The sequence below is a fragment of the Lepisosteus platostomus genome, chromosome 10 (assembly GCF_059453375.1).
Source record: "Lepisosteus platostomus isolate fLepPlt1 chromosome 10, fLepPlt1.hap1, whole genome shotgun sequence".
In the NCBI taxonomy this organism is placed as follows: domain Eukaryota; kingdom Metazoa; phylum Chordata; class Actinopteri; order Semionotiformes; family Lepisosteidae; genus Lepisosteus; species Lepisosteus platostomus.
Genome location: NC_142620.1, coordinates 56,020,891 through 56,035,733, shown reverse-complemented (window position 1 = coordinate 56,035,733; position 14,843 = coordinate 56,020,891). Strand labels below are relative to the sequence as shown.

The following is a 14,843-nucleotide window of genomic DNA, read 5'->3' as shown; positions in this document are numbered from 1 at the left end:
TAGGTCAGCTATTTTGACTGTCTTTCCTTTAGCTTTAAGCTATTGGCTTGGCTGAGACGTTGCTGTGGAATCTGTTGAATTCTTGCCACAGACGATAGGGGCCATGAACAATTTAGTGAATTGTTAAGAAGAAGCTTTGACTTCTTACCTTCCCAGAGCCTGGGGTCCAGAAGTGTTTGAGGCTGAAGACACAGAGGGTCAGGGAGAGAACTAGGAGGGTCACCACCAGCGCCCCCAGCTGGTAGCTGCGGTATCTGCTCTTCTTCTCCTTTGCTACTTCAACCTTGGACAAAAACAAAAGTATGCAGTCTGAGAGTTTATACATACCTTTAACAACATGGTTTTACCTCATTAGAATAACGTATATATCCTTTTTTTTCAAGTACTTTTTGAAACGATAATTGCGGTGTTACTGTCCATTCATGTCATTGTTAATTTCGACATTGTTAAGTTTCTTAGGAGACGTACAGGAGGCAGTGTGGTCAGCTGGTGAAAGTAAAGGAGTTGTTGCCAGGATGCTCCTGATGGGACCACTAGCTGTACATCCGCTTCTGCATGCGAGGGTCCTGTGTGACTGTGCTCTGTCCTTGGGCTGAGATGTAAAGCAGAACGTCAGCCGTAAGAATCTCTGCAGCAGCTGCTTATGTGCAGACCAGCCCTTAGTCTTTTTATTGCTTTGAATAAAACTATAATTAAGTGTCAGAAAATTTCACATCTTGCTAATTTGCAGTACTCAGTTTTAAAATATTATGAAAATGTGTCAACTTACACATATAAGAGTACTGCATATAAGAGAATAATAAAAAGTCAAATTTAAATAAGAGAAAAAATATAAATTCCATCAGCAGACCTCAGAGAAAGACAATAATTAAGTCCCTCTTTGAGGAAAGGTCCATTTTGCATCCCATAATTTGTTTGGAGTTTGGACATATTTAAACATAAATTAATTTAAGCACATCACTGTACTTTATTTATTTATTTGATGTGCTATTGTGATTTATTGAGTTCTTGGCATGGTGTGTCACAGAGAACTGTATCATGTAATATTGTGAAACACTGGCAGTATAGTTTATACATAATTAAACGAATATGCAGTCAGCCCTGCTCATAATGAGTGCTCAGGGCAATCTTCACATGTACAGTATAACACTGAACCAAGGAAATAGCCTGCACCATGAGACATAATCATACTGGGAAAATACACACAGGGGATTATATCCTCAGTGTGTTTTAGGTAAACTATCATACCACACAGAACAACCATTAATTAACAAAGAAATAGCATGTATTCATTTGAAAGATATATTTAAGGTTAAGTTAAGGAACCCTTTTTCCCAAATGGGAATTTGTATTATCGGGCTCAAAAGCTTTAAGCTATGAAGTATTTAAAGCTTCATTTAAAAAAAAACGTTTGATGCTTACAAGAGCATTCTGGATTAATGATGATGCCTCCAAGACCCAGAGAATTGAGCAGTATAAATTAGCTCTTTAAACAAATATGCAAACAAGTGAACAAACGAGAAGACATCATTAACATCAATAAAGAGCTGTACAATACAAACTTGCTCTATGCTGTGAACTCCTAGCCCTTGGACTAAGTCCACTACATTGGTACAATGTAGTGTATTTGTACTGTACATACACAGTACGGTACAGTAACAGGTATTCAATACAATGTCTCAAAAACTGTAACTTTACTGCAACAACTTACTGGACAGTAACAATTACAATGTGACTGTTTGTTCTGGCTTGCCTGCTTGGTTTTCAGCAGTTTATTGTTCATAGGATCTCATCCCACTGCTTCTTGAGAGACAACAGGGAACTTGCTTCAGCAACATCACCATCTAACTTGTTCCAAACACCTACAGCTCCTTGTGCACTGAAGTACTTCTTGTTTCAGCCCTGTAGGTGCATCCTCCATGAATATTGTACTTTTTATTAATGTTCATGGATCCCTGTTTCAAACCTGTGGAGTAACACAGTCAAGGAGAGCTTGCGGGGGTCATGGAGTAAACTTAATCTATACCGAATATACTGTGCTGGTTAATCCAACTATTCAGTGAAAGTTAGTCGTCTGCACAGGCAATCAAACAGCAGCCACTGTTAAATATCAATTCTGATTTCATTCTGAACTCTTTCTCTGAAAATTTGATTGCTTTCTTGTAATAGGCACTTCATTCTTCATACGGAAACTTAAAAATACAACTTATATCCCACTGAAGAATGGAAACAGGATGATAGTAAGGTCAACCATACTAAGGACAGTAAAGGGAAAAGAAACTACAGAAATAAATAGTGCCATGAAAATCCTTTCTTGCATTTTTTATTTGATAAACTGCAATGGAGAAAAGTACATCTTTTTATTTGGGGATGAATAAAAATTTGAACACTAATTGCACAGGCTGATACGTTTAGTTTTCAACGTGGCACAGACCGCTGTCCTCCCCTTTTCATTTTTCTAAACTGGAAGAACTCCAGCTTGGTAGAACTTTGCTTTGCTCTTTGCCACTCAGGCCAGGGATCACACAAATAGCACAACATTTAATGTATATTTTATTTCAAGGCCGCTGTAAATTGATCTTGCTTTTGGCATCAAGGAATGTTTGGCGATTCTGAACGATAGGAGGCACCGGTCTGGGGCAGCCCCGCTGCACACGATCTGGCACAGAGAGGCTTAATGAGGCGAGATGGGAGACAGGAGGTGATAGATCAAGATTTTTTAGAGGCCTGGAAATTTCTGCCACAATCAAGCCCCTCGTCATGTGTTGCATAACCGATGGAAATTTGACTGCGGGACAAACTTCTGTCTGCTAGGAATTTAAATTACCCAGAAAGCACACACACTGCCAATGATTAACATTAAATCAGTATGAAGTTTAAATGTGGCAAAGACAGCTCCTCATAGGCAGATCATAATGCGTGAGTTATACAGCCATCGTTAAGCTTTTCACCAGGAGCTCCCCTTCTGTCCCATCTGGGAGTTTCCCTGGGAAAAATAAGGCGGACAGGCTGCAGTGGAGGGTGGAGGGGAGGTAATTGCTTGTGTATGAATGCAAGAAATAAAGTAGGGGGTGAAAAGAAGTTGTTCTTTTTTTTTAATTTACAGGACTTAAAATTCATCACAGAATTATGACAATGGAGGGAAAATCTGATAATATAATTAAGAACTGCTCTGCTTGCACAAAAACACAAAATTATTTGTGCGACTACATGATTCAATTGTTTATAGAGGTTTTTTTCCATCACGGTGTTCAGGTGCTGTGCGTCTTTCTGTTGCATGAGGGAAAGCAATCAGGCAGAAACGGGACAGAAAAAATTTCATATAACATCTTGACAGACTTAGCCTAGCAATGAAAGCTTAATATACAGCAGAAACGATCAGTATGCAGAGCTGAAAAAGGCTGCTGAGGCCACTTGGTTTTCCAATAGACACCCTTTGCTTGAAAGCACGACTATACGCACACGTGGATCGACTATGGTCAGAGATACAGGCGCTCCAGGAGAACTCTGTTAAAATTCTTCACTATATGTTTTCAGGGCAAATTCTTTTTCTTCACACCCGGGCTGCTTAGACAGCCATTGCGCTACTTGTTTTTCCTGAGTCTGAAGCCCATACCCTTCGTGTTGTCAAACAGACTGCAGGATATGTGTTTGAAGTGTGCTCGTTATTTAGACACTGCAAGATCAGAGAAACACCACTGTGCACAGTCTCAAACATTCAGACCCCAGGCTCCCTTCAGGAAGGGCCACTACAGTTCCACTGCTAATGTCTTTTAGGTTCTAGGTTAAGATGACCAGCACAGCATGGAAAGATCTTAAAATAACAGTCTGCTTTGCTAAATTCATTTGTGAAATGTTACTAAACTAGTTCCTTTCAGTTTTACAAAGTTATAATACTTTACCATGTTCTAAATTTGATTATGGCAGTTAAACAGCTCAAAATTCTGCAAAAAATTTTTTCTTTCTTAAAAATGTTTAGAGTTTTCATCTCTTTAGAAGAGATGAAATTTTCTTTATTTAAGATAGTCTGAAATGAACTCACGACGCAGTCTGCTATAACCCTAAAGGAACTGCCAGAAATTTTAATATCCTGGCAAAGTGAGCATGTGCTTATTGATAAAGTCTTAAAAATACAATTGCAATTATTATTAAAGATTTTTAGAGAAAATATAAAAAAAATAAAATAACATTTCCAGTGATAATATAATCTGTATAAAAGTTAGCCAAAAAATTAAAATCCATTATTAAAATCCACAACAAATATTAGCTGTAGAATAAATTACATGTAAAAATGTTTTTAAATTAGAATGAAACTCACATCCTTCCAGAGAGTTTGTTGACTGCTGGACTGACAGTTTGAGTCCATGGTGTCCTGAGGAAGACTGACTTGTTAAGAAACACTCCTACTGCCCAAGAAAGAGTTGCTCTGCCTGTGTACGAGTGAGGGAGTTCCAGCTTCATTCTGTAGGTCATTGGGAGCTCGGTTCACAGGGAGGGTTTCTCTCAGCCGAGTAGAGATATACAAGAGCTCAATAAAACTACCCATTTCACACAGCAACTGTATTTGGTTACTTCCAAAAACACTTTTACATATTAGCGTAAAAAGTAAAAGCATAAAACATAATTTTGACCTTATGAAAAAGAACACATATGCAACTAAACATACAATACATAAGATATCTGTATTTCCTTTAATGCATACTAGTGTATATATATTTTGTATTTAGCATATATATTTACACAGCAATAAGAAAGAAGGAAAATGTTTCCCTGCAAAAAATAACTTGGTGGTATCTGATGGACAATAATGTGAGAAATAAAATATACTGTTGAGATCAGTTCACTTCAGGAACAGAAAAGCACGCAGAAGAATGTCTCAAAAGAAAATTGTGCCTTGGCTGGTTTTATAACAGGAGCTTGTTTCAGTTCTCTCCCTGTTGTCCATTAAAAAGTCTTAGTGAATGATTTGATATGAAACCAACACATTGAGCAGCATAGTCCCTCTGTTTCGCACATTGTCAGACACACGCCCACAAATGCAGGTGCACACAACCACCAACGCACACACAACCACATTCATGCACACACCAGAGTACAACACATTCTGCAGCATATAGAAATTGAGCACCACAGTAAAGCACATTGAGATTGAGCACCACAGTACTTCACATTCTATAGCATCTAGAGACTGAACACTGCAGTACAGCACAATATAGCATCTAGAGACTGAACACTGCAGTACAGCACATTCTATAGCATCTAGAGACTGAACACTGCAGTACAGCATATTCTATAGCATCTAGAGACTGAACACTACAGTACAGCACATTCTACACAGTATAGGGACTGAGCACCACAGTACAGTACCACACATTCTATAGCATCTAGAGACTGACCACTGCAGTACAGCACATTCTATAGCATCTAGAGACTGAACACTGCAGTGCAGCACATTCTACACAGTATAGGGACTGAGCACCACCGTACAGAACATTCTACAGCATATAGAAACTGAGCACCACAGTACGGTACATTCTACAGCACATAGAGACTGAGCACTTCAGTACAGCACATTCTACACAGTATAGGAACTGAGCGCCAGGGTACAGCACATTTTGCAGTATATAGAGACTGAGTACAAGGGTACAGCACATTCTACACAGTATAGCAATCACAGTATCACAGTATAGCAATGTTCTGCAAAATATACTGCAAGGACTGTGGATAAAAATGACAGAATGCAGCTCATTTTTCTAGCTACCCTCCAGAGAAAATACTTCCAAGCAGGGTCTGTTTTGACATTCTTACACTTTAGGGCTTTTACTTTTTAACACAATCAAAGCAATGCAGCGGAGTGCTGCGACATCTGTGAAAATCTGGCTGATCCTCAAAATCTAAGCCAAGGAGAATTTTAACAGGATCAAGACTGAAATTTTGAACACGAGGAATATGTAATGAAGCCTATGAACTTAAGAATCCCATAAGAATCCTAGATAACCCTGTATTATGGGAGATATATTTATTCAAATCACACAAATAATTAGGAAATGTATTCTAGTTGCTCTATAAATATGCCTATATACCATATCCTTTTGTAAATTGTACTATGTTAACTTTAAAGTTGACACTGACCTTCTCCTGATGAAAAGTAAGCAGGCGCTTTTCTATAAAATCTAACTCGTGCTAACTCGTCCCTGTTAATTAATTAATATTTGTTTTTTAGTTGTGCACATACAAACGAAGCCCACAGTAAGTGATGCAAATATTTAGAAATTAAGTACATACATTTGAGACAATTCTGAATGTATAAGAAAAACCATCTCTGTTTTCCTAATTATGTTCATAATTAGGGCTTACATCAGGAAAATTGAATTGGTTCAGACATTTCAATACATTTGTAGCTTAATAAACATATATTTTAATTTTCTTCTTTCTAGAATATTGAAAAAAATTAGCAAAACAAAAAATAAATCTAAAAAAGCATCAAAATGACAGTTAAGAATTTCTACAACATCACACTGATCACACTGGACTGATGTGGGTAATTCTGAATGTCCAGGACAGCTGACTATCTAGTTCAATATCAGTTACATGCTGTACACACAAATGAATGCTTGTAGGATACTCACCTCCCCCCCTTCATACTGTTTATACTATGCAGTACATACTGATGATCTGCTCTACCCAATGCACAAAAAGGGACTGTTGTCATACTGATAGATAAAATATGAAGTAATCTTGGTCAACAGAGGTTTAATATACTGGAGAAGATTTTAACACACATGTCCATCAGATCAGATGGCCAAAAGCCTTAGTCAGCTGTTGCTCATTTATATAAATCGCATCCATTACCAAACTGTTTTGTCTGGGCACATCAGGCGGGCCTTTCAAGAATAACGCAGCGTCAGCACTAGGATCAACTCAGGAACCCAAATCCTTCAGCAGCTGGTGGTGCAAAAGAAGAAGTTCTACATGGATGAAAGAAAATAAATAGCAATTTAGGCTCAAATAACACCATATACCGGTAGATTAGAACTGCGGTGCATACTGCCTGAGCAAAATGCTGAAGAATTAGAGAGCAAACAGCAGCTTCTCACTCAGTGCTCTGATAAGACACTGACGAGCTCCGTCACCTTTTTGCTTGTTTTTTTTAGATTTTCTAAAACCAACAATGGAGGGAAAAGTATTCCAAAAGCTCAAGTGTGCATTACAAAGACACACAAACAGCTCGGCAACCAATAGCTTGAAAAGTCTTTGCACAGAAGGAGGGAAACCAGTCTCTTTTCCGTCTTGGTGTTTTTGTATGTCACTCCTGCCTACACAGACTGACTGTTTAATTGTCTACGTATCCTGGGCTGAGAGTCATACATAAGCAAAATGATTTGCAGCACATGGCAAGGCAGTAAGGTTCCACAAGCCTGTGGCTGAAACTGCCTTAGTATCCTATGGTGACTTAATTTTCATTTACATGATTATGGCACTGACAGAGATGAAGATTTAAATAGTACATTTTTGTTTTTATACAAGTATATTCTTAAACCCTAGAACTTTCACTATTGAAGTCACAAGAGAAACTTTTTATCTCCTCTTCCCTTCCTTTCACTATACTCAATGGCATCCTCTCAGCGTTTTCACTCTTTTTCGACACCCACTCTCTCCCACTCCTTCCTCTCCTATTCTTTTTTCCTTTCACCTCTCACTCTCTGCGTTTCTCATTTTTAGTGCCGCAGACAAGCACCCACACGTTTCTCACATAGACAGGACATGCACCCAGACACAGAACAGGTATGCTTCCTGCAGGGGCGGATCGATCCTGTCATGCCCATGACCTGAGAAGAAACATTTCCTCTGCACGGGATGAGGCTAGTGGCAGATCTGCCCTGTCTCTTGCGGGACACTGTTTTGATTCAGCATCAAAGGAAATGTAGTAGCTATGACTGCAAGAATGTACAAACTTGTTAGGAAACTGGCAAAATCTTTATTTCTAGCAGGTGCACTGATATTTTTGTTGACCATCCCTGATGGGTAAATTACGTCATACTGATGAACATTTGTCAGCAACAGGGCTCGTCAATGGGGAGTGGGGGTGGGGGGGGTATACTGTGAAAGCTTCAGGTGTGCAGCTTGTTGGGACACATGCTTTGCACCAGGTTTTAGATGTTTTGTAGGAATCTGTCTCTTTCCTCTCCTAGATTCTGGACAAATATGTGTCTTTCTGCTGGCCATGTCACTCCCCAGATGTGCAATGAGACTGAAGTCTGGAAAATAAGGCATGCAAAGCATAACGTCTCTGACACTTTATAAGAATTACAGGGGCATGCGTTGTCCTGCTGGAATGTGTTCACATCTAGGAGAGCCTACAGAAAAGACAAGTGAGGACCTAGGATTTCATGCTGTGATGTGACATGGCAAAGCCGGGTTGCCAACAATCTCCAAACCTGCACACTTGGACCTTCCCTTTGATCAGCATGTTGTGAACAACAGTCAGACGATGGTTTTGAACAGCGGTGCCACAGTTGGTGATGTGTAGTTGTGTTCTACACAACTGTGATTCATCAGTAAAGAGGACTCCACTGCTCCATTCTGGCTGACCCATTACCTTGACAAGCAGGGTGTATTATTTACCTCCAGTGTTTTCTATCTTGAATTTTACCAGACTTGACATTCAGCTGGATAAATCACCTCCTCTTCATCCGTGGCCAACAAACTCCCTTACTAATCATGTCATTCAGCGCTAATGCAACACCAAAGACACCTAATCAATCACCAAAGTCCATACCCTTTATTTTTCTAAACCCATAACTGCATGAACAGAGAGATTTGTCTCTTTGGATGCTCAATATATGTGTATATAACATATTCAGATGTAATACACATCAGACTTTGAAGACTGTGTGAAATATGTTATATAAATAGGTGCAGTTAATCTATTCACCCAGCTTTGACCCCAACATACTGCATGCACCTACCATGGCAGTGGTTTGCTTTGTACTAGTGAATTAATTTGCCTCCTTTTTAAATGCAGATGATAAACTAAACTTCAGTGAGAACACTGACCCAGTGCAGCTGTGAATGGCTCTTTATGTGTTGTGATTGTATTATGTATTAAACTGCACTACGAGGAGCACTTTAGCATTGCATTACAGAAGAGGAAGTGAAGATGTGTTGCTTGTCATCATACACATTTGTAATGAAATGCATTTTATTGGAGACTTAGTGGAGGCAGAAGAGATGTGGAAATATAAAAGTCTACTCCTACACAGGGCACAAAAAACAATCTGCAGAATTAAAAATCTGTTACTATACACAAAAAAATTGCCTTGACATTAAAACATTCAGCACTGGAAATGTGACATGAAAATTGCTACTTACCATATTTAAAGCAGAGTCAACCAAACAGATCCTTCCAGATTGCTTTCTTGGAAGTGAGTACCTGTACCTCTCTAGTCCAGATACTCATTTAAATGCCAAATATATGGGAACATTTGAAAAAGCTTTTATTTTGTGTGTGTGTGTGATAAAATTCTCAGAAATGCCTTTATGAGAAATGAGCGAATCAATCAGTCTTTGTTCTAGGAATAAATTCTGTTTCCAGCCCTTCAGGTATCCCACCATTAAATCTTTTCAAGTCACAATCAAGCTTTGGCCACCAAAATTTGTGTATTTTACTGTACAGTAACGCATTCTTGCTTATTTCTGGATTTATTTCTGGAGATCATTATTTTCTAAGATGCTTCTTTGCTTTACTTTAAGAATTATGAAAATTAATGGCCAGCTGGTGGGGTAGTGACCCTCTAGGGAGAATAGATGGTCAGCAAAAAATGCCCCCTCAGACCTTCAGTTTAGATAGATCCATTTGGTGTTTGCATCAGAACGGGCCATAAAAATACAGCTGACAAGAAAGGAGGAGCAGCAGTGATGATTGTTTGCTAGGAATGAAGCTGCTTGGAGCGATTTCTCTTATTTGATGTTGGCAGGGCCATCCAATGACAGCAAAAGTGTAGTGGAGTGAGACAGGTTGGACTGTAAATATGACAGTGAGGGTGAACCAGGAGTCTGCTCCTTTCATGTCACCTCTGGGTATTTTTAAGCAAACAAACAAATTAAATAAATAAATGTACAGAACGGTGCTGCCTTGTTTCCAGTTAGACTCTTTGAACTGACAGGGAATGAATAGAATTGTGGATTATGGCTCTCTAAATCTAACATAATTTCTCTATTCATTTCCTAATTCTCAGTGTGAGTGTAAAGCCGCGTGCTGTGGGCTTTTTGCAATTTCCTGCCTGATTCGTATATTGACTTCTTTAAAATGTGTTTGCATACTGATTCACTGTGTGATTAAGCATGAAAAACGCAAACCTTGAAAAATGACGGGAAGATCTCAAGAAAGTGAAAAAAATCCCGTCAAAAAACGTCCCAAATCTGTGATACTCAAACCTAAACCTAAACCAAACTTTAACAAATAACCATTTCAGAAAATAACTTTTTTTCCATTACAATGCTAATACAAATAAACAAATTGGACTATTTTAAGTGTATTAAAGTAACCTTCAATTGCTACAATGCTGTTGTTACGGAGATCATCCCTAAACCAAACCCCTAGTAAAGAGCTGGAAAGGGCAACGTGTATCCAGTCTCCTGGCACAGGTGCCTGCGGGAATGTGCGAGCTGGGAGCTGCAGACAGCAGTGCCGTCTGTAACTCATGATCAAACAGCGATTACAGCCATGTTACACAAGTAAAGTTAATTAACATTTACATTCACTGAGAGACCGCCGAGTGAGGAAAGACCGAAAAGAGACAGTTTAAATTGCTATCTAGAATCACACCTGCTATCTCTTTAACACCTTTGTCTTAGAAAAGCCGTATTTTAAATAGTGGCACTTTACTTAATAAAACTTCAACTTCTCAAGGTGATGACAAAGGATTAAGCTACAGCAGAAATGTTATGCAGCATTTTACTAACTGATGCGTAGTGTACAGTATAGTTAATTTCTGAAGGGCACTAAAAAAAGATGTAAAGGCAACAGCTGTTGGTTAAGCCTGGCCACACAACTCATTGAGTTCCTTCGCTGCTGTGGATCAGTCTCGGCATTTTTTAAAGGCGATGATGCACGCAGTTGCTACTGCAGCCCGGAGCTTCATTACCAGTCTTCTTTTCTGGACGGCGTCCATTGACTATTTGGAGAAACGACGCAATGGGACTGAAGCACATTCACTTCTGGAGAGAAATATACTGTAAACAGCTAGTCGGTTATTTATCCACAAGTTGGGTGCAAAATAAAAACAACGAGCAAATGAACGAGAACGCCGATTCCCAGAGGTTTAAAAAATCTGTCGTTCGCAAAGCTGAAGACCATAAATAAATAATACTGTATTAATGTGCGTTTCAAGACGGGTGACAATTATTTAAAACCAATTTAAAAAGCAAACAATAGTAAACGCTACTCACCCTGCGTTTACGAGCACTGCAAGGACAGAGCGGATATAAAGTTTTTCCAACAGCTGAGATGAGCTCAGACACACAAACGCATAAAAAAACTAATACTAGTGTCATTCACTGAGAAGTGTTGGACAGAAACGGTAGAGTTAAATGGGCACAACAGGTAAACCTGCGTTTCAAAGTTGGGTGCTCTTATGTACGTGGGAACCAGGCCAAACTAATTCTCTAGGCTGGAGATGTAAGGTGAGTGAGGTTCAACAAGCGTCAATTCAGAAACACAGCGCTGTGTGGAGCTGCGTCACTTCAACATAATCACCACATTGGCTACAAACCAGAATTGTTTAAAACAGAAAAGAATAGTAAATATTTTTACTGCACACAATATATTTTGAACTAAAAATAACTTTAAAGGCTTGGATTAAGATATTTGTCTTGCAAATCATGTGTATGATATGAGTCAATGGCACAGTTTTGGGAAAGGTTAAACCAGCGGCCATATCACCCTGCAACTCGCAACTCATTATCCACTATCCACTGAGGCTCAGTAGGTGTGAGCCTGACCAATACTTGGATGAGAGACTTTCTGGGAAAAACTAAGGTTGCTGCTGGGCCAGCAGAGGGAGCTCACCTTGCAATTAATTAATTATAATTGCTTACACTAATATAGTGCTTTTCTGGACACTCCACTCAAAGCGCTTTACAGGTAATGGGGACTCCCCTCCACCACCACCAGTGTGCAGCCCCACCCGGATGATGCGACGGCAGCCATAGTGCACCAGAACGCTCCCCACACATCAGCTATCAGTGGGGAGGAGAGCAGAGTAATGTAGCCAATTCATAGATGGGGATTATTATTAGGAGGAAACGTCCTGGGATATTTAATGACCACAGAGAGTCAGGACCTCAGTTTTACGTCTTATCCGAAAGTAAGGCGCTAAATAAGTGTTAGCAGTTATTAATTATTATTAAAATAAATATTATTAATAATAATAAGGTGGGCAATCTGCAGCAACATGGTCATTGCAATGTCGTGGAACTGATTGCCCTGTCAAGCTCTTCCTGCGTGGGACCTTCCCCAGAGGGAACACTGACCCGTACAGCGGTCGGCAACGTCTCTCTCTCTGAGGGCCGCTTGATTTCACACAGGCGTCCAGTCTCTGTTTCTCAACTAGCCGCCCTGGATTCCTCCTCTTTACTGTTTATTGTTTGCCGAGATTCGCAATGCCTATCTGTTAGGCTGCTGCAGTAAGAACTGGTTTTGCAGTTTTAATTAATGTGCAATTTTTCTAGTTCTTTCAGCACCTGGTGTTCATTTAGTAAGTGAGAAGATGTATATATATATACAGTATATGCACTCATTTGCTTTCCTTTCCCACACAGATACTTTTTATATTGTGTAATTTACTGAATGGCTGATTGTGTTGATATGTAGTTTAAATTGTGGAAAATTACATACGAGGGAAAGAATGTTCAAAAGTCATTGTTTGGACTGTAATATTAAAGAAGATTGGTCCTCCAAACAAACATTTGAAAACAAATTTAGTTGTAAATGAATCTGAAGTCAGTTCTTTTGTTGTCACCTAATCACAATCATGGGTGTGAGACGAAAGACATCACTCAAGTTCGACATCCCATTAATCAGACACAGTATTGTTAAAGTAGCAGTGCTGATTTTGCCAAAGGGACTAAGGTACTCTAAGATCAGAATATAATTAGCCAATTTCAGTTGGCATTAGTGGTTGTTATCCTGCCACTACAGTTAATGTTTACCTCCTAACCCGCTGAGTAACCTTACAAAACGTGTTTTAATTCCGCCACTAGAGGGCGCACAATTATTAGTGAGCATTGTGCACAAATTTGACATCACAAAAATCACAAATGAAACACATGAAATTCAGGTCCAATGTAAAACGCCAGCCCATCTAAAAGTCCAATTTCATTTAATTAATTTTAAAATAAAAGTTAAACAACATCTTTGTGGGTAACTAATGAATTAATTGGATTATGAATTATAAATGATTTTGATCAGGGAAAAAAGCCCCAACAGATATGCCCATCTGTCTTTTCAAAGTCTGCTGACAGCAGGTACACAGCTGCTAGCAAAATTACAGTAATAATTCAGCAGTTTCACTGTAGAAATGTATAGCAAACAAGAAATGTCAGGAAAAAATATACCGTTATTTTTTTGCCTCTCCAGGACTCAGATATGTATAGCTCGCTAGATACATAAATAAAAATAAAAGGCTGAAAAGGGGCTCTGATAGAAACACATAAACAGTTTCTAAGCAACTAGGGCTTCATTGCAGCGGGAGCTGCAGAAAATCTATCGAGATTTGTCGATTAAGCTTCCTCTTCAAAATAAAATGAAAAGGGGGTTTATTTATTTATATATACAGTGTATGCATTTTGTTTGCATGTGATTAAATATTTATCTAAGGTCTCTACTGTAAGGCGAGACTGGCCTGGTGCCAAGCTTTTATGTGCAGTCCTGACAACTGATATGGTGATTGGTTCTGTGCTCATGGACTGTACGTGCTGCTGTTCAGACCAGAGGACTAGGACTTCACTCCTGGATGCATGATCAGCAAATCACTCCTAAATTCTATGATATCATGTTAAAAGGATATAAAACAAAAAACTGAAAGATGTCAGCAGGAACATAAAATGTTTCTTTTTCAAAAAACAATTACAAAACGTTTGCTCCCATAGATAGTATTTGTAGTTTTCGAACCTTATGGATTCTGTACACTCTGATTAGGTCTTCCCCTGTTGACTCAATTGTTAATAACAGGGCAGGAAAGATGACAAAAAGCTTTTGAATGTATTTTGGTAATAAAGACACATAGCTGTTATGCTAACAGACAGTCAGAGACTGAATAACTTGAACGAGTGTTGAGCAATGCATGTGTTATCGAGCCTGCTCTTGTAGGCTGATTTTAGTTTCTTCATACCCATTAATTTTCATTTGTTGTTTCTTCATAATTTCAAATTAGTGTTTATTATGCATTTTTGATAGAGCTTGGGGCACAAGCAGTAACAGCGGAACAAATAAAACCAGACTTGTTTGGAATATAGGGAAAACAGCCCTCTAAATTAAACGTTAATGATAATAACCCTAGACAGCAGTATTTCAAGAAAAAAAACTGAATGATGACAAGGACTGTTCTAGACAGCTTTCAGTAACTGTGGTATCTTTTTATTGAAGTGAGACCCCTAAATTATTTTAATGTAGTCATATTTTTGCTCTCTTTGTCAGATGAGAATTAGCAAGGGAATCCTACATTGCAAGCAGCTATATTTTAATCTTACATGAAGAATGATCAATGTAATTTATCACTTTTCTAATTAGCTATGTAGTTTCTAATTGAATAATGGCTTAACCAAGTTCCATTATCCTTGTT

At 38.7% G+C, this 14,843-nt stretch overlaps 1 protein-coding gene across 3 annotated transcripts in view; it reads right to left on the bottom strand.

The window, feature by feature from the left end:
* tnmd (tenomodulin) overlaps window positions 1-14,843 on the bottom strand; it is a 73,289-nt gene that overhangs the window by 47,827 nt on the left and 10,619 nt on the right. The window contains exons 1-2 of one of the 3 annotated variants that reach the window (XM_088597478.1): window positions 11,452-11,663; window positions 149-283 (exon numbers count right to left, since the gene is read on the bottom strand). In XM_088597478.1, the coding sequence (XP_088453604.1) occupies window positions 149-283; window positions 11,452-11,556 (240 nt within the window). In that variant the 5' untranslated portion in view covers window positions 11,557-11,663. Of the gene's footprint in view, window positions 1-148; window positions 284-4,318; window positions 4,453-11,451; window positions 11,664-14,843 lie in introns of those variants that run through there. The other 2 variants (XM_088597479.1, XM_088597480.1) reach the window with 2 other exon arrangements.